General features: G+C 37.9%; 3 protein-coding genes across 4 annotated transcripts; 2 read left to right on the top strand and 1 right to left on the bottom strand.

Moving 5' to 3' along the window:
- Positions 1–492: 492 nt before the first annotated feature.
- Positions 493–11,639, bottom strand: LOC113770135 (enhancer of mRNA-decapping protein 4-like). 2 transcript variants are annotated; one of them, XM_027314508.1, is made up of 12 exons: positions 10,584–11,639; positions 8,241–8,290; positions 8,011–8,167; positions 7,705–7,923; positions 6,851–6,979; positions 4,461–6,086; positions 3,107–3,466; positions 2,913–3,032; positions 2,231–2,401; positions 1,969–2,133; positions 1,722–1,847; positions 493–1,149 (listed from the first exon to the last, which is right to left on the bottom strand). In XM_027314508.1, the coding sequence occupies exons 1-12, from the start codon at positions 11,583–11,585 to the stop codon at positions 853–855; spliced, it is 4,422 nt and encodes a 1,473-aa protein (XP_027170309.1). In that variant the 5' UTR covers positions 11,586–11,639; the 3' UTR covers positions 493–852. The 2 variants fall into 2 exon arrangements, with proteins under 2 accessions (XP_027170309.1, XP_027170308.1); XM_027314507.1 differs by having other exon boundaries at positions 493–1,161; positions 10,584–11,638.
- Positions 11,640–15,203: 3,564 nt separating this feature from the next.
- On the top strand, positions 15,204–15,842 carry LOC113772343. The gene has a single exon (XM_027316935.1). It carries the CDS (start codon positions 15,400–15,402, stop codon positions 15,610–15,612), a length of 213 nt encoding a protein of 70 aa, XP_027172736.1. The 5' UTR covers positions 15,204–15,399; the 3' UTR covers positions 15,613–15,842.
- A 1,633-nt stretch (positions 15,843–17,475) lies between these two features.
- Positions 17,476–23,616, top strand: LOC113772124 (DNA damage-inducible protein 1). Its single transcript, XM_027316683.1, has 15 exons — positions 17,476–17,880; positions 17,977–18,009; positions 18,098–18,237; positions 19,132–19,237; positions 19,440–19,556; positions 20,095–20,223; positions 20,306–20,350; positions 20,578–20,639; positions 21,118–21,211; positions 21,873–21,965; positions 22,052–22,121; positions 22,211–22,281; positions 22,833–22,884; positions 23,057–23,082; positions 23,278–23,616. Exons 1-15 carry the CDS (start codon positions 17,815–17,817, stop codon positions 23,404–23,406), a joined length of 1,233 nt encoding a protein of 410 aa, XP_027172484.1. The 5' UTR covers positions 17,476–17,814; the 3' UTR covers positions 23,407–23,616.
- The last annotated feature ends 1,485 nt before the right edge of the window (positions 23,617–25,101 follow it).

Here is a 25,101-nt window from a genome sequence, read left to right as displayed (position 1 = left end):
CTATCCCGGAGGAAAAATCAATTAGCACCATATTCTGACAGACACTTGGGGAAGGGAAAGGATTCATACGGGGAAGGTTGTAATTCACGCAGAGAATGCAAAGCTCCGGATCATGAAAGGATTGAAGAAACGTCCATTTCGAATTTTCACACACATTCCGGTCAATCAACGCTATCAAGAAATCATCACTCTTTTCTACGCACACCGCTCGAACTATAAATATTACTAATCAGAGCAAATAACTTCTTGACTGCCGCCTGCGTGCAACTTCGCAGACATTTGAATACCTATGATTTGGCAGACACGAAACTTCGCCTCAATCCCCAACAAAGATGGATTCAACAGCACCTACATACAGCTTTGAATCAGAGTAGAAGTAGGAACGGCCAGTGGAAAGAGAAGGAAGGGCCATCGTACAAGTGAACGAATTACTTCCACAGAATCTATAGGCCCATTGAGGGAAAAAAACCCTAAAAAAGGGGGCAAAAAAAAAAGAAAGAAAAGTTTCCAATTATTGTATTAAACAGAAAAAATAAATCCCTCATTTAGAATTTGTTGCAGATGAGATGCTGGTATTTCTATAGATACAAAACCTCATATCCACAGACCTTTCAACCAAAGACTCAACAGAACTCGAGAACCACAGTTATTACTGCACAAATTTTAACGTTTTCATATGCAAGACGATACAAGAAAAATAGGAAGAGCCGGGGGGGGGGGGGGGAATGGATAATAAAGGAATTGTACTTTACTCTACATAACCAGATCCCTTTCCATAACAGTCCCTAAAACTTTGTACAAATCCTTCTCCTTCGACCTTATGTCCACATTATTATGGCGATACTTCAGGTATCATTTACAGGTCATCAGCATGGAGTTGATGACATGCATAATTAGACGGATACTGGAAAGATCAGCACCTGAAGTTGATGGAAGGCTGCGATGATGGTTTAATATTTGGTAAACCTGCTCAAAGATAGGACGCACATGAACTGCAATCACTTGGTCAGTAGGATTTATGGCAGATAATATATCCCTCATCCAGGACAATTTTCTTGGCGTCTCCTTGCTGACATCACATGATATCTGCTGTAAAAGAGAAAGGAGAACCCCTTGGCTCAAGGGTAGAGGATTCATGGACAAGATCCCCTGCAAGTCAACCTGGTGAACACACAAAATATCAAAGGAAAACTTAATGGGAACACAAGCAAAAGTAGCTAAAGATGGTTTATGAACATCGTAAGTAGATCAACCATATAGACAACCAAGATGAGTACAAAAATACATTAACAGCAATGACCGAAAACCCAAGAAAAAGGAACGTTGAGGCCAAAATAGTACTAAGAATATCATCTTCCTTGACGGAGGGTAAAAACGCAAATACAAGTAGAATGGAGGATAAAATTACAATACAAGCGGAATAAAACAGACCCCAAGCAGAATGAGATTCTCTCTTTAAGTTATGAAGTAAACTGGACTTCCCTTGACGAGGACACTTAAAACAGGACTACCAGAAAAACAAAAAGTGAAATCTCATGAAACACCCAGTTATGCAAGAGCAATTGTGCCCATGCATTTATGCTACCTTAAGAGAAGGTAAATCAGGCAACTATGCTTTCAGTAACTCACAGTAATCGTCCCTAGGCACTTGGAACGAGGATAGCTTTTTAATTTATACATCATTTACTCTTTATCCTAACTAGGTGAGACAAACAGCATACCTGGGAGCACAGCCACGAAACAATAAAAACATCACTTCTCTGCAGGGCTGCAGTGAAAGCCTCCTCATATTTACGTTCAGTTATAAGCCTAGAAAGCTCTTTAGTAGGATCCAACGGTGCCTCAAGCTATTTAAGACCACACAGGGCCAAAATGAAAAAGGATGGATTAGGAATACGCAGCTAAGATGAGAAGAAAAAACTTCAAGTGGCCTTGAGAAGACCTAAAGATAAACATGAGCGGACAAACCTTTTCATGTAGACCAGCCAATGGACCATTGCTGAGCTGACTAACAAGTGGATTGGTAACTTTTGAATTTGCTCCCGCAACAGCGAGAGCTAACAACTTTCTGTGACCATCAGCCAACTCACTGCTCAGAGTTTGAGTCATTGATGATGCTGAACTAATAGCATCCTGTAAATATTACAGTTCAATCAGAAAGATCCTGTTGACAAGATAGCTTTGTTATGGAACAAAACATATGATGGACAGACATGCTTAAACTCCATACCCTTAAAGCAAGTGCCAAGGGAGAATGTGATGAATCAAATTGTTGCAATGCTGCAGTTGCATGCTCACCCATTCCTTTTTGGAATGTAGCATCAACTTGTTCAAACATGGACCTGCAAGATATCTCAAAGGCTGGGATAACTGAAGCTTCCAAACTCGATTTGAGAGTTTCCTGCAACACCAATTTTCACTCTTAGAACAAATGAGTTCAGGACGAGATAGCCTGAAAGATATCAACACATCTTCTTCAACAACTACAACCTAGAACAATATTGAAATTTTAAACTCTCTAACCATGACAAGTTGAAGAAAAGCAGTTCATGCGAATGACGTGTCTGGACAATCAACAAGTTAAAGCACATAGATGAATACACATAAGCATGAATGTATAACTTAATTGTCTCATTAATATTTAACTATTACTGACAATAGAAACACACCTACACCTAACTGTATGCTGTATAAGAACATTTAGCAAGAATCTGCAACACAATAAAAGCCTTACATGCAAACCTGACTTAGTCACAAGTTAAAAAAAAAAAAACTCAGATCATCCAGAAAGAACTTCAGCCAATCTTCATTCTTCCACTAAATATATGTTTTCATAATTTCCAGTTGACTAAAACACGAATTGGAAATAACATAGACGATATGGCAGAATGATTTGAATTTCTCTGACTCACTTGGAGAGCTTGCTTTCCAGAAGTCTGAAATTGTGTCTGGATTTGCCGAGCAACAGTAGCTTCTAGTTTAGAATTGACTGACTTCTCGAGTTGATTAACTGCTTTATCAGCAACTCCTTTCTGTGTCACAGAGAAGCAGTTAGATAATAGTAAAAGCACATCCAACCGGTGGCTTAAATCTTAAGAATATTAACCTGGAAAGCTTCTGTAATAGCAGTAGATACTGCTTTCTCAATACTGGGAGTAATTGTCCTTCCTACAGCTTGACCAACAGCACCTAATTCCTTTTTGACAGCCTTCTCCACTATAGCTGGCAAGTCCTTGTTCAAACAACTAGTAATCAGATTTGCAATTTGCTGTGTGCGGTCACGTGATGACTTTTCTTGTTTTGCATTCTCTTCTTGAAGACGAGCCCAGAGTGCATCGGCATTGGCCTTGACAGCTTTCTCTGTGTTTTTCCCCAAGGCTGCCTCAAGTCTTCTGCCCTCTTTGGTAACAGGGACAGCAACCATCATATTCATCTGCTTTTGCACATCTTTCTGCATACTCATGAGCTGCAAGAGATGGCAGGAAGGAAATAAATAGGAGAACTACAAACCAAGCATGTTGGTAACAAAGCGCAAATCCTTTATTTGGTTGGGCTAGTAGTCTGGTCAAGGAATGTTGACTCACTCTAGAAAATTCCGGCAGCGAAAAAAAAAATCTTGAAACCGCAGTCCCTCTTAAAAAAGAAAAAAAAAAGCACAATGTAATGTGATTTTTCTAAGCTGACCCATAAGAAAATCAGAAGGTAAAAACCTTGGTAACTAGGTTGCTGCTCCCATTTCTTCTTGTAAGGTTCGAGAGCAAACAAAAAGCATACATCAACAAATTGATAAAAAAGTAATATTCAAAAAATTACATTTCTGTATCTTGAAAGATTTGCTCATACAAAGGCAAAAAGTGCTGAACCAAGCTCTAGACTTAAAAATTCATGGCGAACCAGCTGAACTAATTCTTGAAAGATTTATACCAGGAATAATATCTCTATCGCCCTCAGTAAGGTTTAAAGGCACGAGTACAGCACATTTAAGTTAGGGGACCATAATACTTCAGATGGCAGGATATCGTAAAATAGTATCTAAGATGCAGCACTACCATGTTAAAAAGGTTTCCAAGTACTTGAGTTCATTCATTTATGGTACTTGTGTTGATTAGCCTGCATGTCACCATGATGAATCAGAGACACTTGTCCAAGAAAAAAGTTATGCTACTAGCTCAAGCAACATTAAGAAGTGAGCATTGTTCAAAGGCACAAAGAGCCATACTCATGCTACTTACTGGAGATTCAACCAAAACTTAGTAGCAGTTGAGGTAAATAGGGTGCTAGACAATCAACTGTATAAAAGCATTAATCACGACACTGGAGCCAGCCTCCAATATGAATGAACAAGTAAGAAAACCAGTTCCAACAAAAAATCACCATATAAAATAGGATTAGGCATACTGACTACATGCCAAGCTAAGCTAAATCCATGAAATATTACATAGAACCGTGTAAGGAATCACCTGATTTATCGACTCTTGCATTGCCTGAATTTGCGAATATACAGTTTCTACAGAGGGAATAGTTGAACTTGCACCGGCTTCATTGGAAGAATCAGTGGAATTGAAGGGTGATGGGGACGATAGGCCAGATCCTTGATTGTTCTTCCCCTTTTGTTTTTTTCCTTTTGAATTTGATGCTGTCGTCTGTTGAACAGGTGCAGGAATAGCCGAATCGGCAATCTTTCCAGATACATCCTTTGCAGAGTCACGGGCTTCCTCTTCAGTAGTTGAAGGTTGAGCTGGGGTCTCACTTCCACTAGCAGCGTCAAACTGTCTAGTTTCCTCCACAATATAAGTTTCAGGAGACAAGGCACGACATTCTCGAGCCATCTCTATTCCAAGATCAGAGGCTTGAGAGTAAAATGACTTCTCCTTGTTTTCTGATACAAAATTGTGAAGTTCTTCATGAGAACCAATATCACTATTCTGACTAAATCTAGTTTCACCCACAACCTTAACCTCCACTTCGACATTTCGCCCGTCAGTGTTGATTACTACATCTTGAATATTTAATTCACCCTCGCTTTTCTGCTCATTAATGTGGTTAACTTCTGATGAAGAATTGGCCATCAATATCTCAGAAGGTGTCACAAGATGAGTGGGGTGCTTGAACTGAACAGGATGACTGAGAGTAGTGGAAATATCATCACGCAGAACCTTACTTTCTTCGTTTCTAGATTCACCATCCAATGAAGGAACATCAGACAAAGTTGGATGAATTGCATCCAATTGCCTGTCAACTGAATACTCAATGATTTTTGCATCTCCACCACGATCGCTAAATGAGGACCCTGGGTCCAAGCTTTTCAAGGGACTTCTTAAACCAGATAGGTTACGAGACAACCTAGGACTCAAAGGAAGTGGAGGAGATGGGATGGAAGCAATATCAGCATTAGCAGTTACTGCTGGCAAAGAAACTGGTTTAGATTCCATACTTGAAGCAACAAAATCCTGTGAGGTAACTGACTCAACAGAAACTGAACTGACTGGATGTATCACAGGAGCAGCATTCTCAGAACCAATGTCTCGTATGGAGAGTTTTGGGGCAGAACCAGATAAAGGTATTTCGGTTGCTCTGCTTTCAGAGAGCTCAGAAGAAACATATCCATCATTACTGAGAGCGTCACGTGATACAATAGAGTCTGCTTTGTCGAGCATTGCATTATCCAATGGGGGTGGTAAACATTGGGATAATTCCAGAGCATACTGCTGAATAGCTTGTGTCTGGACGCAATACACCTGAACAATCTGTTCACCATGAGGTAGCAAATCACTAGTCCCAGTAAAACTCAAAATTGGCATGGTGACAGTAAATTCTGCTACATAATCCATTCGGGTTGCTGTTGGGTTTGGACCATAATCCAAGTGCACCGCATATATAGCATTTTTTTTGGCATTTGCTAGTAAGAGAAGACCAGCTTGAGACAATGCAACAACTTGATTAAAGAATGCCTCCTCGATACGGGCTTCAGCTGAACTTTTCAACTCTAAAGTCTGAATACAATGCCAAGATTCAGAATCACTGGGAAGCAACCAGCCCTCTTCACTTGCTGATGCCCATATCTTTATTTCCTTATTTAAGGGACCCTGTTAACAGTTTTCACAGGTCAGATAGGGTAAAAAATAGCTTCAAATTAAAAGTGTAGTGAATATATCAACAAACCAAGAAAATCCCAGATAAAAAATGTTAAAGCCAAAGTCAAATTTGATAGTAGTCCCTATATCACAGATGGAATTTCCTGCTTGATATTTTAGGTTGTGTTTGAAAAAATGTCTACTTTCATAACATTTCATGATTAAGAAATGTCTGCTTTCATAATGTTGCATATTTAAGTTGTAGTCGCTGATACAAAGCTTTAGCTCTCTGTAGCTGCAGGTATAGAAACCTCTGAAATCACTTGTAAATTAAAGAACCATCAAAGGTGAAAAGCCAACGGAGCCACGAAAAAAGGGAAACGGACATGCAAGCTCCACATTAGGTTTGGTTGTAAAGAATGATCAGGAATAAGTATTCAGATTATACTAATATTTAATGCACATTCTGTAAATTCACAGAAGACAACAGAAATGACACATTGGCTCTTCCTTTCAAGTGGAAACCCATAGCTGGATCAAAGTAAATTTAGATGAAGATGTTAGATGGATGACTGAGAATCAATACACAAGCATGACAGCATATTGCATTTCAATATGACTAACATATAATCTAAATGAATTCCAAACTTGGGTAATTATGAATCTCAGTAAAAAGAGAAACACAGAGAACATATTTTAATTATTATGATTAGCATAACTGAACTAAATGCTTAAACTAAGACATTTTTGAAGAAAGAGAACTATGAATTACACACCCCTGTGATGAGTATGATATGATCTGGACGGTGTGGGGCAGCAAGGAATGTAACAGAGTTAACCGGCTGACCATCATGTGGCCGCAGCACAGCAATTGGAAGCATCTTGCGATCTTCCCATATCTTTATCTGTTAGAAGACAAATCATATGTTCAAGTCAGCAAAAACATTTAAACAAAATTTTGACGACATTAAGCACATAGGAAGCACTGTCCAACATTCCCAAATGGGTGCAATCAAATAAATCAGTGGGCTTCACATAACAGTTGTAAATGGTGGCTCTCTATCAACTACCTCACACATTTTCTGCTACTTGTCAATCTTCCCATCCGGTGACCACAATAAAAAAGGTCCTAAAAACTTTCTTGAATGAGATTAACAGTTAAGAGTGCACCTTTTTCAGCTAAAAAACACTAAAAGAATCAAGCTAATGGTATTAGATTATTGTTAGATCACCAGATATATAAATTGCCAAGGGTACAAGCATATATGCACTGATCACGAAACGCCACTAACATCGGAGGAAGTGAAATTATTGAAGCAGGAGCATCCAACTGTAGAAAACTTGAGAGTACACGTCTTATCCAATGGGTTCAAGTCATTGCACAAAGCCACTCAAAAAATATGAAAATAGAAAAATAAAAGGAAAAACTGAAAACCCCGAAACAGAAAAGAGAAGAAACCACATAAAAGAGGAAGGCAAACGAGGTGTATGACACTAAGCTTAACCATAACAAGTAAATACCAACACCTTTGACTGCATACAAATCTAAAAACCTCTATCCCACAAAAGGATGAAGATCTTGCAGGTCATATAAAAGATATTCCAAAAAGAAAAGAAGATAATCACGAACCGTGCCATCCACTGAAGCAGACACCAAACGAGTGGTCATCCACTGACACATTGAAAGATCGGTTATTTCTCCATCATGGTTCCCAACAAGTTGTACCCCATCAATCAGCTTATCAACAGGACATTTGAGTGGTTCTTCTGCTGAATATGCTTCTCCTCTTCCGACCTTTGTGGTATCAATCTTCAGGATACGCCTTCCAATGCCAACAACAAGAACTTCCTGAAAGTAATTATCTTTACAAGTTAAGCACAAAGAAAAACAGAGCAAAACTAGTAGATATAAATGAACAGTTGGAAGGACTTATACTTGCTTATGACAATGCCAACAGACTCGTGGATGAACGGATTCACCTTCTCCGGTGAACTGAACTGCAATAGCTATCTTTCCGGTAATTTGGGGCTTGTCTTCCTCATCTGGACCTTCAGTAATCTTCCAAACATATACACGCCCATCTACGCTTGCACTGTAGAGATGCACGTTAGCATGACAAAGGCAAAAGGAAGATTGAAAGTGATAAAAACAGACAAGAATACTACCTAGCCAAAAGATGAACATCCTCAGCAAAGAAAGCCATGTCTGTGACCCTCTGAAACAATGCACATTACTTAGATAAATTTAATAAACAGAGAAACAAATTAATGCACAATAACTAAGCAGCGATTGGAGGAATGCGCTCTACAACAGCAACAGACGACCAAATTAGCATTATCCACATGCAATGAGATCTCCATACCAAAATCTGATAAATAATATAACATGTATAACTAAAGTAGTTTAATAGATTGCATAATTTGCTCTCTCAGGAAGAAAACAAGATATAGGAAATTGTAATCTCTTCATAAAATAAGCAAATTTTGAACAGATAAATGCTAAGAAGTAGCAGGCAAAGAATTGGAATCAATGTGAGAGATACGTGAAATCTATTATTAACAAGATGAACTGTATTACAAAGAAAGAAAGTCCACGGTTAAGCATCAGAATAAAGAACTAAGTTATCTTATATCTCTGAAACTTACTCGCGCTATGTCTCTGTGTGTGTATATATAATCTCAGAGTACCACTAAAGCTACAAATGCATTTGACATAAATGACTTCCATATTTTGGAAATTCCAGTGAGTGCATTAGCCACTCCATGATTATTAATAATGAGGATAGTATTAACAATGTTCCCAGATTTAGTTGAGTTAATACCATTTAAGCATATTCTTAAAAAATTCAGATAACCAGCGATGAAATGTTTGACTACTCAGTCCGACTTTTGAGCGTATCATTCTTATCCTCTCAACCCCAACAGCTGTCGATAATAATTACTTTGGGCCACATGTCATGTCTAGGAAAATGAATAAACACCAGAAAGGTCATAAAATCGGATTTATCCCCTGAGGGGTCTTGCACTGGATAATACGCTTTTTAAAAATATATTGCACCTGAGAACTTCTTATTTCAATAAAGAAATCAAACTATCACTTCCAATCCATTACCAACAAAGTTTGGTACAACATATATTCTAAGAATAGTTTACAGTGACAAACCAATGTTCCTCTCAAATTGGGCTGTACGAAAGGGATGAACAAACAGATATGAATAGGGTTATACTGCACAAACAGATATGAATAGCACATTCCCTGATTTCAATTCTTTCAACGTCTGCCAAAGAAAAGGTAAAGGACAAGCCAGGATACATTGCGATTGTGGCCTTGATGGTTTTGTTGGACCATGGAAAAAAATAAATTATTCACATTTAAGGGGCGCAATTTAATCAAGCAAGTTCGAGTCGAGCTCAAGCTACTCGATTGAGGTTTCGAGTCAAGCTTGAGTATGTATATCATATATTCGAGAGTTCAATAAGCTCTATCGAGTACTTGGCATAATATTTAATTAATATATTATAAATAATTAAATCACCTTTTTAGGTTGATTATTTGCAATATTTACAACCCTAACCATTTGTCGAGCTCGAGTACTAAAGCTCAATATTGAGCTCGCCAACTTCTCGAATTCTATTGAGTCGAGTTCGAGCCTGCCCAATATTACATCGAGTCGAGCTCGAGCTTTGTTCAAACAACTTGCTCTTGCTCGAGCTCGAGTATTGCTACTAGGCATCGAGTTCGAGCTCAAGTATGGCGATACTCGAGCTTGACTCGACTTAATATCACTCCTGCTATCCTGTGACGCGTGAAACTGCCAGCGCGTAAGATGGAGGTGGGAAAAATTAATATAATAATAGATGGAAAGTACCAAACCGCATGGCATTCCAACCCCTTCCCCCCCCCCCCCCAAAAAAAAAACCAAAAAAAAAAGAAGACAAAAAGAACAACAAGCAGCAGTCTTAATTACACTTCTTATGCCCCTAGTGGCTGTGAGATCTTGAAATTCAACTGGGTCCCAACTAAAAGCCAATACCTAAATTCCTAGTGTCGAGCATTACCGTTTATAGCAAGCCCCAGAGTATGCTTCCCTTAGAATTGGGAAAGAAAATTCGAACATGACACGACTCTTGATATTGCCATTCCCATGTCCACACCAAAATATACCGTATGTATTCCAATTCTAGTTACCGCAATACATGCAAGAAAACCCAACAGCATCACTATAATCAGAGTGTATACAAGGAATCTAGAGTAGTTTCTTTGGTAATTATCCTTGAATCTACAATTTTACTCACTCTCACTGGATATCATCCCATGCAATCCATAAGACAACAAAAGTTCATCCAAGTACCACCACAGAACATTCAAGCCAAGAAGTTAATTCACACTTATTGCATATTACTCCCAAAATCCTATCTCTAAGTTCACCATGATCATATCCAGGGATGTGAAACTCAACATATGCATAATCAAGACAGATATAGATCAAGCAAAGCAATTAGGCTAACCTGGGCAAGGCCCTTAAGTAAGGATCTCAATGCCGTATTGATATTGAGAACCCGAATAGCTCCTAATTTGAGTCCATAGCAAATGTAAGTCTTATTCACCGCAATCTGCCTTCCAAGAACCAGACCAGGGTCTGAACCATACTTGGTAATTGGAGTAACCTCGAGCTGAGGCTGCACCTCACCCGGCAACCTAACATCAATGTCATAAACCACGTGATCACCTATCAAATGCCGCCCCTTTGGCAGCTTACTGCTCGGCATCCGCATTGGCCCCGGATGGGGAAAACCCACATTCGGGCCAGAACCCATCATGGGCAAACTTTGGGGGTTGGAAAAATCTGATCCCCCAGAGTTAGTAGGCTGAATGGGAGGCATTGGCATGGCTGGTTGTGGCGGGATTTCGAGGGTAGAAGGCGGAGCACTCAACAAAGCCATCAGCCTCGCCCCTGGATTCTGGTTAGTGGCATTACTCCCACTGCTGTTGCCAACATTATTGTTATTATTACCGGGATTTTGGGGGAACTGGTGATGGAGAGGGCCAGAAAGAGGAGGCTGAAGCGGGGGTGTAGGAAAGGACATGGACCTCTGCTGGTGCAAATTACTAGTAAACTGAGAGGAGGGATCCGGCTGAAGTTGTTGAGGATTAGAACCACTGTTACTAAATTGGGGAAGATGGTGGTGGTGGTGGTGAAATTGGGGTGGAGGATGGTGGTGGAAAGGCGAGGTCTGAGGAGCGTAGGAGTAGGCCCCACCAGGGGCGCCACCAGTAGGAGGTGGATAAGAGGCGGAAGGAGGTGGGAATGGGCCAGAAATCAAATTAGGGTTATTAGGGTTTTGGGGATTGGGGGAAGAAGAAGGAGGAGGAGTAGGAGTAGAAGATGTAGGGTTGGGGACAACAGCAGCAGCAGCAGCAGCAGCAGATGACGGTGAAGAGGGCTTGAAGAATTTATGCATATCAAATGGTCCTCCACCTGGTTGATTTGGATTGCCAGGGGAAGCCATCTATCCAATTATAATTACTCCTAATCTCACAATCCCGATAGTTCCAGATTACTGAGATCTGAGAAAATATTGCAAAAAAATGTTCTGCTGCGTAAAATATATATACGGAGTCCAAATATATAATTATGTGTGTGTGTGTGTGTGTGTGTGTGCGTGTGTGATTCCACAGTATAGAAGAAGGAAGCGGAGTTATGGAGATTTAAGATCCGATTGAGCAGAAGAGAAGAAGGGAGTGAGGGAGGGGGAGGGACCAGAGGCCCAGATGGATGCGGGGGTGGGTCTTTTTTTCTCTCTCAGTTTCAACTGTGGTGGTGGGACGGACGGGATTTGAGTATTATTATGGGATTTTGGAGACTTTGGGGAGACCAAAATACACTGCGAGTCTACTACACTGTGTAGCATACATGAGAGAAGAAGATGGATGCGGGTAATAAGGCAACTAGGTTTTCTTTTATTATTATTATTGTTTGCCGGAATTTGTCTCTCTTTGGAGATCTATTCTTATTTCGAGCGTATTTGGATATGAGATTGTTTTGAAAAAAAAAAATAGAATAGTAATATGTATATTAGTATTTTTCATAATATAATATTCCTATGAATAATGTATATGAGGTTAAAAAAAATTGAAAATTATTTGTGGACAATTTAGGCCATGCTTGGATTGCTTGTTTCCGTCGGAAAATATTATCGTTTTCCGTGATCACATTTTCCTATCAATTTTTTCCCTCACATATATCAAATCGCTACAGTAATTTTTCCATGAAAAATGGTGAAAAATGCAATCCAAACACAACCTTAGCGTTTGTTTCTGGTATTCCTTTTCCTTCATTTGAAGCACTCTCCATGCATGGCAGTGTTTTTTTTTTTTTTGTAATCTGGAACATACCCTAACTCGAATCCTTAGGACCCGAGCTGGCACATCAAATCGTAGGAATGAGCCACGGCCCCACGCAGCGACCTCGAACAAGTCACGGGGGTTCAAGTCTAGGGTAAAATTCGAATTCAATACCACAAGCGTCCTTAAAAGTCCGTTTACTGCTGGATCACCCATGAGGACCATGCATGGCAATGTTGGATAGATTAAGTAGGCAACCATTTTTATTTTTATTTTTTTTGTGATGCACCTACACGATTAAAGAGTAGCCTTTTATCCAACCCTCAATGCTTTAATGGATTTTTAAATCTTGCACGAAATAAATTACCGCTTACAAATTGAATTGCTATCAAATCAAATACTCCATCAAACTTGGCCATGCAAAAGACATAAGCTTGTGATGTTATATGTTATTTAGGGTACTAGGAGTTTTATTCATGTTTTAGCACAAATTTACCCATGTTACTTAATTCCATCTTTTATTTTATCTTCCTCTTTTATCTTTGGAGTGTATTACTATTATATGCACACTTGTCAGTAGTATCATCATCATACACATAAAAGATGACCGAGCAAGACGCTTTAACTACATCGAATTAGCATATTTTCTAAAAGGTACACATTAAAGTAAAAAAACTTACACACGAAAAATGAAATATTCTCCTCATTTTCTACTCCAATTTATGGATTTTTTTTTTAACAGGGAATGGATGAAATTTAAAAAGCAGATAAAGGATGGAGAGTAAGCCTTATCGGCAACAATATGTGGATTTTTGATGAAACAAGAATGGCCTTTTTTTTTTTTTTTAGAAGGGATGGATCGGATGAAACAAAAAGCTCTTTGTCCAAAGGGAGATTACAGGTCTTTCGAGAAGAGGGAAGAGAAGAAATGAGAGAGTTTGTGAATGGAACCAAGAGCCTCAGACTTCTGTTAGAATCCCTATCAACCAAGCTTGTTGTTAGGGACTAATACAAGGCCAAACCCATAACAGTCGATTCCAACTTGGGCCAACAGTGTCCCTTCTCATTTATACGGTTAGGGTCTATTTTCTCTGGACCATCCAGGATCAATGTTTGTCTACGGCCCACAATAACCTTCGTTAATAGGGCCGAACATTTAGTTCCATCTTAAGTCTTCAAAATTTAAAAGGGCTGAATTCACGGATTCAATATTTAAAAGGGCTGAATTCTTTTTATTTTTCTCTTTTGGATAATATCACAAGCAACTCATAGTGACGAGAGTTATAACTCTATTTTCTCTGGACCATCCAGGATCAATGTATGTCTACGGCCCACATTAACCTTCCTTAATAGGGCCGAACATTTAGTTCCATCTCAAGTCTTCAAACTTTAAAAGGGCTGAATTCACGGATTCAATATTTAAAAGGGCTGAATTCTTTTTATTTTTCTCTTTTGGATAACATTGCAACCAACTCATAGTGACGAGAATTATAACTCTTAACCCTTGAATGCCACTCTTAAATCCTTAGTCACTAAGACTAATGCCTTATTAGATCGCACATTTATATTCTAAATCCGTATCTTATACTCTCTTCATCTCATATATTTAGTCATGTTTGAAAATATGTATTTTTATACATAGCATACTCTATCAAAAAGTTTTTCCTTCTGTTTTACTTTTACTCTTAATCATGTGCTGGTCAAAGTAAAAAGTAGAAAATAATCTCATCACATTTGTCTTTATGTATCATTAATGAAGGGTATAAGGGAAATTTCAGAGTATAAATTTGTTAGAAATGTCAAACATAACAAATATTTTAGAACAACAAAATATATATATATATATATATATATATATATATAAAACACTTTCAATAGAACAGAGGGAGTATCTTATATTTGTTGATTGATGAATATTGCGGTGGACATTAATATTTATAGAAGATAGTAGATTGGGGATAGGAAAATGCTAACAGAGCTTTATATGGTTTTCTATATGTTTTTTTTGTACCCTTTATCTCATTAAAATCATTCATGCTGGTTGCGGTGAGGATAATATCAGGTTCGGCGGACAGGAGTCCACTTCATATATTCCCCCTGTTTAGTATTTGGTAGGGTGGGACAATAGTCACATGTCAATGGGTCACGGTTTTATTTTAAAGGATGGAGAATAGACGTTTGAGGACTGAATTAACCATTTTCCCCTTGTGATGGTATAACCCATTTATTTTTTAGAAGAATTTCCAGTTTATTAAGTAATAAGAACTAAACATTCACCATGCTTTAAGACGTGGACTTAGAATCATAAACCAAGAACTGTGGAATCCTTTTAAAGGTGCCCAAAACATATATATATATATATCTCGTAACTTTTGAAGGTAGTCTTGTCCAAATTCAGCTGCAGCTACAGGTTTTTGGTCAAGTATAACACAAAAATTGCAAGAAATATAACACAAGAAAAAAATTGCAACTGACAAAGGAATATATCTGCAGTTTCTCATAAACCGGGGGGTGCATTGCTACAATCGCAATTTGTGGATGAACTAACCTGCGAAAAGAAGAAATAAGTTACTAATAATGACTTCTTAAATTTCATCCTTCCTTCCTTCGAGTGCTTAAAAAAAAAAGAAGGGAATGAATATGGGAAACATCTCTGACAGGAGAGGGTAATCAAGGATGGTAAGGTGGAGTTGTGCACGATTTAATTTGCTTAACGGACAGAATGCGTAGAGTAACCGCTTCATAGGACAAATCTATCTATCTATCGTCTGCCTCCTCACCTATCAAAAAGCAGCCCAACCCAACTCTTTCTTGAACGCTCACCAGACTTTGCCATCCTTCCTTCCCAAACTCCAACAGACTCCTCTGTTTTCTCGACTTCCCAGGCTGCTATCAGGATTCTGGAGTATCATTTATCCAAAAAGCAAACAACATTAGACCATCTATCAGAATTAAGGCTGTCCCGAATCGAGAACCGACATGTGTTGTGGGGCCAGAATTTGCATGTTCTGCACATGCCTGATTTTGGCGGTGATAGTCATCGGATTCTTGTTTGGATTTGGAGTTTTCAAGCATGGTTTTCACAAGTTGGAGGACACCCTGCATGCCTGTGATCCCGCTGCCGCCTCCTCATGCGGCGGCTCCTCCATGAAGAGGCCCTTCTTAGGCTTCAACGCCCCTCCTCCCTATTAGAATAGAATAGGCTCTTTTCATCGTCATCTTCTCTTCTACCGTTACTTTGGATTTGCAAGCTCAATTTACTCGAGCATTATAGTGCTGCTGCTTTATCCCCGCCCTGATTCTTTTGTATCGTCCTACTACTCTTTTAAGTTTGTGATTTTTCTGTTCAACACTTGATTCATGATTGGTTTTTTCTTGAATCTCATCTACGTTAATCAGTAAATTACATTTGCATTGTGGTTTCAGAAGTTTGTTCATTGCGGAACAAGAATATATGCCTCCAGGTTCAGCAGCAAGCATTATCCTGTTAATTGAATTTGCGTTTGAGCAGGTAGCCAACTTGGTATTCAGCGATTATTTCAATTCACAATTAGACTACTGGGTTTGGGATCAAGTCTATGATCCTGGATCAGATTCTAGGCAGCAGCAACTGCACGGCGGCTGAGATTTTTTGTCTTTTTTTTTTTTTTTTGCCCTTTGGTCTGTACTCTGGAACGACAGGATTTTATTAGAACTCGAAAAGCTTTTACAGTAGCCTCAGCAACTACCAAGCCTCAACCTTCTTCAGTGCCTCTTTTAGCCGCAAAAAAAGGAAAAAGAGAACTCGAACTAAAAATTTCCTCTTCGAATGCTGCTGCCTGCCTCTCCATGTGAGTCTTGTCCTGGTACAATCGATTTACAAGAAGACTGGATATCAATTCTGTTCCGTCTTTCTTCCTGGCCCTCGAATGGAACCTTTGCAGAGCTATTTTTATAATAATTATATATTGGTACTATTGGCCTAAGCTGCAAAAATTTCACCTCGAATGACAGCCCTCGAGTGTTTTTTTTTTTTTTTTTTTTGGGGGCATGGGTGAAACTAATTGGAAAAAGTTTTTAAATGTAGAGGCACAATAAATTTGAATATGTGTATTAAATGTAATTTAGCAAGCGTTCTGGAACGCCCCTTAGAACAATTTAAAAAGAAAAAAAAGATATTTTAATTAGTTTATATGGCAGTAAAATCTAATTAAGGGTTATATGTCGACATCCATTAAAATTAGTGGGTCCATGACAAATGTCTAGCTAACGGCGTCATGCGAATGCCACCAAAACTTGTCCTCGGGAAACACTTATTTTAAACAAGGAATAATTTCAGAAACCTTCCCTGGTTCTAATTATTTCACTGACCTCCTTATAATTTTTGAAAATTATATTAATCTCCCTTAAAATTTATTACCTTGTAATATTTAGATTTAACCAATAATTTAAAAGTGATATTTAGAAAAGACAAATAATATGATTTCGTCATTGTCTCTTATTTACTGTATTATTTATAATCTAATATCAGCCTAAATATTCAAGAAAATAGTAGAATTTGCTAGTTATCATTAGGGGTCGAATTACATATAACATCAAAAAATAGTATATTATTTCATATATTTCACTAAATACTATAATATCTAAATTACTTTTTTCAGTTACAAATCTATTATCAGACATGGTCAATGACAAATAAAAAAAAAAACCAAAACATTACAAAAAATGAACTTTAATACTATAAAAATTTCAGCAACTAAACTTAATATGTTGATAAGAATATTTATGACGTTAGAGTTTGTTTTCTGTAATATTTTGGCTATAAATTTTTTAATTATTTATTATTGATCATGTTTAATATTGAGTACGTAACTAACAAAAATAATTTGAATTTTATATTAAGTGAAAAATATAAAATATAATTAAGGCTTTTACATCCATCAATTAATATTTGGTCGATGACAGATGTTTAGCTAACGCCATCATGCGAATGCCTCCAAAATCTGTCCTCGTGAAACGCATTTACCAGCGCCCATACAAAATAAAAAGCCCACACAAAGCAAACGGGAATTATGCGACTTTGTAGAGGTTATAATTGATTACTATTACTACTTGCTAAATTGTCGTATTTACGAGCGCCGGTCGCCGCCCCCCGGCCGGAGATAGAGAGAAAAACCGAAGCAGCTGTCAGTCGTCGGTCAAATCAACCAGCTCCGTCGAGCCGGTCAACGGACCTGCAAGATAACTTTGTCAATAAGAAAAGAAAGACCCAAAGAAAAAGAATATATATATATATATAGGCATTCTGTTTATTTAGTCAGTGTAGTTCATTCATCTACCAATCACAAAATTACAGCTTTTTCCAAGTTTATCCGAAAAGAAGAAGAAGAAACGAGTCCAACCGGAGTAAAAAAGATGAAGATCACCGTAATGACCGCCGACGAACAAATTCTCACCTTGGATGTCGATCGTGATGAATCCGTAATTTATCCTCGTTTCTCTCTTTCCCCTGTATTTCCCTTTTTAGTTTTGTCTTCGCTGATTACTTTGTTCAATACATCAACTCATCCATTACAGGTTGAGAACCTCAAAGCTCTACTGGAAGTCGAGGTTAGTTTTTCTTCCTTTTTAACTATTTCTTATCCCCCAAATTATTGATTGAATTCTGGATGAGTAATTCATATGTTTTGATAATCAGACACAAGTGCCGCTTCAGCAACAGCAGCTGTTATATAATGGGACGGAGATGAGGAATGCGGAGAAACTGAGTGGGCTTGGTATTGGTGATGGAGATTTGGTGATGATGGTATCCAATGCCAATGCTTTGTCGTCATCTAGGTATTTAATCTTCGTTCTTTAGCTGCTAATTTGCTGATTTTTGCTAGTTTATGCTAGGTTGTATTCTTCACACCTCGGGAAATTGCTAAAAGCTTGTAGCTTTATGAGTTATACTGCAAATTGGTCTCGTTTGGATTGACGATTTGACAGCTAAAGGTTTTTTCTTTTTCCTTTTTGTTGTTTGGGACAAATTACTGTTGAGTACTACTAATATTCAATTTCCTACTTTAAGCCAAGTAGTCTGCTTTGCAGCTATTGAATTGCTTAAAGTTTGTAGCTTTAGGAGTTTTACTGCAATTTGTGTAACATTAGCATAGTGAATGATGTTAATCGTGGTCCAATCTCCTATCAGAGAATTCTTTTTCTGTTAACCAAGAAGAATTTTCTTTAGAAATAAGGAATTTGTACGCTGCCCTACCATAATGTGGCTCTAAGAACTAGAAACATATACCTAAACTATCTGTTAATAGGGCATGCACAAGGAAGAAATACCTGAACCATCTGTTCCTCATCCCATACTTTTGGTGATTGTTTACTTGTTAAAAGAAAACAGAGAAAAAGCAGAACTCTTAGTGATCAGTTATAATATTTTGGATCTTATGCCTTCATCATTTTATCAGCTTAATACTTGCTATTAATTGTGTCAAAATGTAATCTTGGCAGCCATGATCTTTTGCTGTATTGCATATGAGAAGTAATAGGGAATGTGAGATCAATACACTTTATTGTGTCTTCGAATTCCATAGGAGTTGCACCCTTGACACTGATTGCACCTTATTTTGCACCATGTTTTTACTTTTATGGTTGTTATATCAGTTTCATGGCCTACTACTCACTTTAATTAGTTATCTGGGTGATTTCATGCTAATTGTGTGATTTTGACTATAACAATAGACCTACAAATGATTTGGGCTTCAATCCAGATGGTTCTGCTGTCAACCCTTCAGCTTTCCAACAACACCTGCGAAATGACTCTAATATAATGGCCCAACTTTTTCAGGTAGAGTTGGTTTAACATCTCTGTCTGTCTGTATCTCTGTGTGTCTGTGTGTCTGTGTGATGCATTCCTTCACTTTTCTACTTAACAATTATTGAAAGAGTTATATACTTCTCTAGTATTTTGTTCCATCTCGTTGCTGTTACATTATTGATGTCCTAACTGGGAAGTCAAATGAGGGTACGTTCACTGTTTCAACTTACAGAATGATCCAGAGTTGGCTCAAGTTCTTCTTGGAAATGATCTCGACCGCTTGCAAGATCTATTGCGTGTGCGTCATCGCCAGAGAGCTGAATTACAGCGTCAACAAGATGAGGAGTTGGTTAGTGTCTTATGTTGATGATATTTTGTTCTTGATCCTTTCGGCACCTAGTAATCCTTAGTATGGTGGCTTGGTTCATTTCCTTCACTGATGGCCTAATATCATGCTAAAGCTTTAGTTTAAGCTTTTGCTAGGTGCATCGAAGGTATCTGAAGTGTTTGTGTTATTTTAGGCTGGGACAGTGAAGGTCTTAGAAAATGGTTGTTTGAGAGTGTAAAACCCTCAGTTTTCTGCAGCAGTATTAGCCTCAAAATGTATCCTACTCTGGTTTTCATCATTATGCAGTAGAAATGAGCCCATGCAATGGGATACTTGCTTCAATTTGTAACAAATCAATGAGTACGGTCTCTGAAGTGGGTGGGTGGGAAGTTATAACAACCTTTTTATTTATATGTTGTTTTATAAAAGTGCAGTCTTTCCAAGTCTATTTGCAGACCTTTTTTCACAACCGAGTCCATAAGTGTAAACCTGGTAGTGTGAATGTCTTGACCATTTTATTGACCTGGCTATTCACTACATTGTTCTCTTTGTAACCTAGGCTCTCCTCCATGCTGATCCATTTGATGTGGAGGCTCAAAAGAGAATTGAAGCTGCCATTCGCCAGAAAGGTATTGATGAGAACTGGGCAGCTGCATTGGAACAAAATCCTGAAGGTTTTGCAAGGGTGGTATGTATAAAAGAATACCAGTGTTGAAATCATATCTTTTGTTCTTTAACCAATGACGGGTTCATGTTTGTGCTTCTTTCAGGTCATGTTGTATGTTGACATGGAAGTAAATGGAGTACCTCTGAAGGTATATATAGATGGTAAAAGGGATTAGTCTGGTTCCTTCATGTACCTTTTTATTGTTTACTCAAGCTTTCACCCTTCATCCTGTGCCATGAGAAGGAAAGACTTGAATGTTGTTTATACTTTTGAGATTTTTTTTAGAAACTCAATTGTGAATGCTTTTAGGTTGTTTCTTTGCAGTCCCTTTTATTGTTTAGTATGTGATTCAGTAGGAAACCATCTTTGTTTCAGGCCTTTGTCGATAGTGGTGCTCAGTCTACAATTATCTCTAAAAGCTGTGCAGAACGCTGTGGGTATGAGCCTCATTTGTTACTATAAATAGCTTTGTTTTCCTCGATTTTTACAATTTTTTTTCCAGTTAGCTTGAAAGTGATTCTTTTGGAAATTATCAAGTTTTGATTTTATGCATTTTCCAGATTTGTCCTTTTCAAATTTTGATTGGTTCTTTCATGGCCTTTTAGAAATTCAAATGATAAGCTTATATATTGTCTGCCACTCCATAGTTTTATACCTGCATCTTGTTCCCGACTGTAATGTTGTAAAAAGTGACTTTCAGTCCTAAACTGATCCGAGTAGAAAACTGTAGTTTTCCTGAAGCAGACCTGTTAGATTGGGCAACTTCTTTGTTGATTAGTCAAGATGATACAAAATGAACTTTTAGTTGTTGACAATTTTTGTTCTGATGGTTACCTATAAAGATAAACAGAAAATTTGTCCTCTTTCTGTTAATGCTTGATTGAAGGTTTGTGCTGCTACATGTCCACCTTTCAGGTTGTTGAGGCTTTTAGATACACGGTACCGTGGCATTGCTCATGGAGTTGGTCAATCAGAGATACTTGGCCGTATACATGTTGCTCCAATCAAAGTATGGATGCTGTATATTGTTGCAATTTCTATTTGATAAGCATGTATCTATTTTCATGTCTCTGTGAGTTTGGGACTAATTCGAAATGCATATACTGTTTTTATGAAGTTTATTCTGTTAATGCATTTTTAATCATTCTACTCTGGCACGTCTTACCATGTACTTTGTCTGGATTAGGTCATAATTAGTTTAGAAGGAAATAATTCAAGAAGTACATATTTATTAAGTTTAACTAAGTAATACATGCAAGAGTCAACCCAGATAAACAAAAATCAGAACTCTGTAGTTTTCGAGTAGTATTAAGAATATGACCCTGAGCTTAACTTTCCCCACAGTTTACAAAACCCATCCAGTAGGTAAAAGTGGTGGTCTATTAGCTTCTTTGTGTTTGTTGAAAAAAAAAATTAGCTTCTTTGTGCCTTTGAATGCCGCTTCCTAAGCCTTAAGTAACGGGGTTAAGCAATGCTTTTGCAGTTCCTTGCACTATTAGTCTTTATTTGTAGATATAAGTGATATCAGAGAAAATTCTGTCAGTGCTTGTTTTTGTTGCTAAAATTCAGATGATATATATATAGAGTCTACTGAAAATAGCCTTCCTGTGAAAGCATATGGGGTTGTTCGAGTACTTTCAAAAGTGCTTATTGCCCTCTTATTGTGATAGATCGGCAACATCTTTTACCCATGTTCCTTCCTGGTATTGGATGCACCTAATATGGAATTTCTTTTTGGATTGGATATGCTGCGTAAGCACCAGGTATGTATTAGTTCTATGGTGCATCTTGTTCTGTGATCTTAAGTCAAACTTATTTCATAAAAACAAGCTTTTGCTGGTGCCTGCAGTGCATGATTGATCTGAAGGAGAACGTCTTGAGAGTTGGTGGAGGGGAGGTTTCCGTGCCATTTTTGCATGGTTGGTCCCACATTTCTGCTTTTCCGTTTTCCTAGGCTTCTTTTCACTTTGGATCAATTTAGAGCTTATTCCCAAAGTTGTGATTTTAGAAAAGGACATTCCGTCTACTTTTTTGGATGAAGGAACGCAAGCCAAAGAAGCTTCAAGTTCTGGGGCACAAGTAAGTGTCTTGTTCATCATGCCATGTTTCTACTCAGGAATCTCCTATAAATCTTGTAATTGCCTGTGATACTGCTAATTTTTGTTTATTTAATTGGTTATACTATTTATCCCGGCCTTTTCTTACTATTCCACTTCTATCTGCTTCTTTTGGATGCATATATACATGCTGTTATAAAAAAAAAAAAAGCATCAGACAATGAGTTCACATTAAGACTTGCCTACAATTTTCTAGATTTGTTACCCTTAAGACTGAATACTATGAAAGTTCTGGTTTTGCTAACGGACACCGGATTGTCTGCTTATTTAGTTGAACTTATAGTTAGCATTGCATGTAATGTGGATACGCTGTTCTTTACAATTGCATCTTGAGTTAACAGATTAATTGTATTTGATCTGGGGAAGTTATAGAATTATGCATGTATGAAGATATTGCTTCTTGTGAGAGCTGCTTAAGAGAGAGTTTCTCTGTTAAAATCATTTACCTATTTGTTTGGTTTCTCAACTGATTTTGCAATGGATATGACGTTTTTGGCCGTTTTTCGTTTCCAGGCCTCATCTGGTAATAAAGAGAAAGACAATACACCGAAGCGAGGTCCTTCAGGTTATAATTTAAATACCCAAACATATGCTATTGCTTCTATGGATTAAATTTGTACCACATCAATTTTTTTTTAATTAAGCTTGATTTTATGGTGGTTATATTTGTGAGTTGTGGTTCTGTTTCTTTTTCAACAAATAGAAAACTTTACCATTTCGTTTTTCTTTGGTTTCAGGAGGTTCACAAGGCAACTTGACACAGGTAAGTTGGGAGAGACTTCATACCAGATTCTGTCTTGCAGTTTGTTTTGAGTAATAGTCCAGCCCGTCTTCTATTCAGTATTGCTATCGCACTTGGCCAGTTGGTGTTTCTCCATCATCAACCCTGTAAAATGTTCATAGTTCCGATAGTTCAAGTTTTGATCCGGCCTCAGACTTATCATCTATTTGAGTGCAGGGACAGGATTTTGAAGCCAAAGTTGCAAAACTTGTCGAGCTGGGTTTTGGCAGAGAGGCAGTTATACAAGCTCTAAAGTTCTCTGATGGTAATGAAGAACAAGCAGCTGCATATCTTTTTGGGGGCTGAATATAATTTTTTTTTTTTCAATCAGGGGATTCTTTAACTTAATCATTTGGTTAATCAATGACTGCACAGCAACTGTTGCAGATCTTATTATGACCGGTCCGATGAGAATAATGGGTTGGGGGTGTGCTCAATATTCTGGAAATTGCGCCATTACTGATGGATATTTGTTAAAGTACGATCCTCGCAATATGTATTTTTCTTCTCCTACCATCCTTCTTCGAGAGCTGGGTGTTATGTTCCTATCCGGCTTAAACCCATGCGTGTATGCAGCTTCATCAACTTTCAGGAAATCCTTCATTTCCATCTTCTACTTGGTGCCTGGATTCACCAGTTGGACACTTGCCAGACGTCTGAACTGAGATAAGGCTCAAGCTAGAACCTGTGCACAAAATTTGCATTAATATTTTTAGACACAATTAAAGAGACAAATTACCAGGAAAGACGCTACCTTTAAATGCACAATTTACATATAATTCTACCGCAAAAGCAGAATTTGACATAATGACAACTGACAAGACAAATAGCGTTTGTGTAGAACCGTATAAATTGCTATGTCCGCTGTAGAACAACAGGATTGTATTTCCATTTGCTCTCTGGTAATCATCTATCTATATCCCTGCCCCTAAGTCCCCCCCACCCCTAAGACACTACAGATAACTTTCTTTGGACAGCGGTAATACTGGGGCCGACCAATTAATAATAATGATGTTGCTCTACTTTTTGCGATAGATTATAGATCCGAAAACTATTCCCATGCATATTCTATCCATTCGAGACCGTGAATCCCATATAAAGAAACGTTCTCAGTCTGAAAGCACAGGGATCAACACGTTAACGTTGTTCCTGACTCCTCCCAGATCAAACTCTCCATCTGGTGGGATACATATGCCACTGAACAACAGGGGAAGATTGAAGATGTCGGATCATGGGGGGAATGAAATTAGCTAAGCAACTGACACCAGGTTGACGTAGTTTTTTGTGTCTTCCAAAGGTAAATCAATTCCCCAATTTACTGTTCCTTTTGGGTCTTAAACTGTACCAGGTTCTCTTTCCAGCAGTTTTTTTGTTTTGTTCCTTTCCTTTCAATTTTCACTTGGGCAAATTGCGGATAGAAGAATTTTGACAAAAAAAAAAAAAAAAAAATTGCGGATAGAAGAAACAAACTAGCGATTGCTTTGGTTGGTTTTCTTTCATCTTTCTATCCATCTATAACTTCAGCTGTTAAGGTTTCCGACAAATCATGCTACTTTTTTTTTTCTTTAGAGGGTGACAAATCATACTCCTAGACTACTTGTAACGCAAGTGCTGCCCATCACTCGAACGTAAATTATCAAGTTTGGTGACATGTCCTAATATGCTTGTTGGTAACTACATTCCAGTCTACCAAGAGAAGCCGTTTTATTCTAAAACAAACAACCACTAATTATTTAAAAATATATATATAATAAGATACAACAATATGGAAGTCGCCAGAGGGGGCCACTTCTTGGTGATTTTGATTGTGAGTTGTGACCAATAAATCTAGTCCATCAATATATGTATTTTTCTGTGCTATATTCATTTTGCAATGCAAAAGGGGCAAAAAAAATCCTCTAATTTGGTACTGAATGAAAGTAACTGGTCTGAATTGGTAGTACCAGTTAGTATTAGTTAACGTCTCTCTCCCACGTTACTGAACTGGGAGGCCAGCCTGAC

This window comes from Coffea eugenioides, chromosome 5, assembly GCF_003713205.1.
Source record: "Coffea eugenioides isolate CCC68of chromosome 5, Ceug_1.0, whole genome shotgun sequence".
Lineage (NCBI taxonomy): Eukaryota > Viridiplantae > Streptophyta > Magnoliopsida > Gentianales > Rubiaceae > Coffea > Coffea eugenioides.
Note: the sequence above shows the minus strand (reverse complement) of the source record. Positions and strands in the feature narration are given on the sequence as shown.

Excerpts from the sequence above, each read along its gene's own strand:
- LOC113772124 (XM_027316683.1), top strand. The coding sequence starts at position 17,815 with ATGAAGATCACCGTAATGACCGCCGACGAACAAATTCTCACCTTGGAT. Across the intron at positions 22,282-22,832 it reads CTTCAAGTTCTGGGGCACAA|GCCTCATCTGGTAATAAAGA; the intron begins GTAAGTGTCTTG and ends TTTCGTTTCCAG. Across the intron at positions 23,083-23,277 it reads CACAAGGCAACTTGACACAG|GGACAGGATTTTGAAGCCAA; the intron begins GTAAGTTGGGAG and ends ATTTGAGTGCAG.
- LOC113772343 (XM_027316935.1), top strand. The coding sequence starts at position 15,400 with ATGTGTTGTGGGGCCAGAATTTGCATGTTCTGCACATGCCTGATTTTG.
- LOC113770135 (XM_027314507.1), bottom strand. The coding sequence starts at position 11,585 with ATGGCTTCCCCTGGCAATCCAAATCAACCAGGTGGAGGACCATTTGAT. Across the intron at positions 8,168-8,240 it reads GATGTTCATCTTTTGGCTAG|TGCAAGCGTAGATGGGCGTG; the intron begins GTAGTATTCTTG and ends GCATCTCTACAG. Across the intron at positions 2,402-2,912 it reads CTGGAAAGCAAGCTCTCCAA|GAAACTCTCAAATCGAGTTT; the intron begins GTGAGTCAGAGA and ends TTGGTGTTGCAG.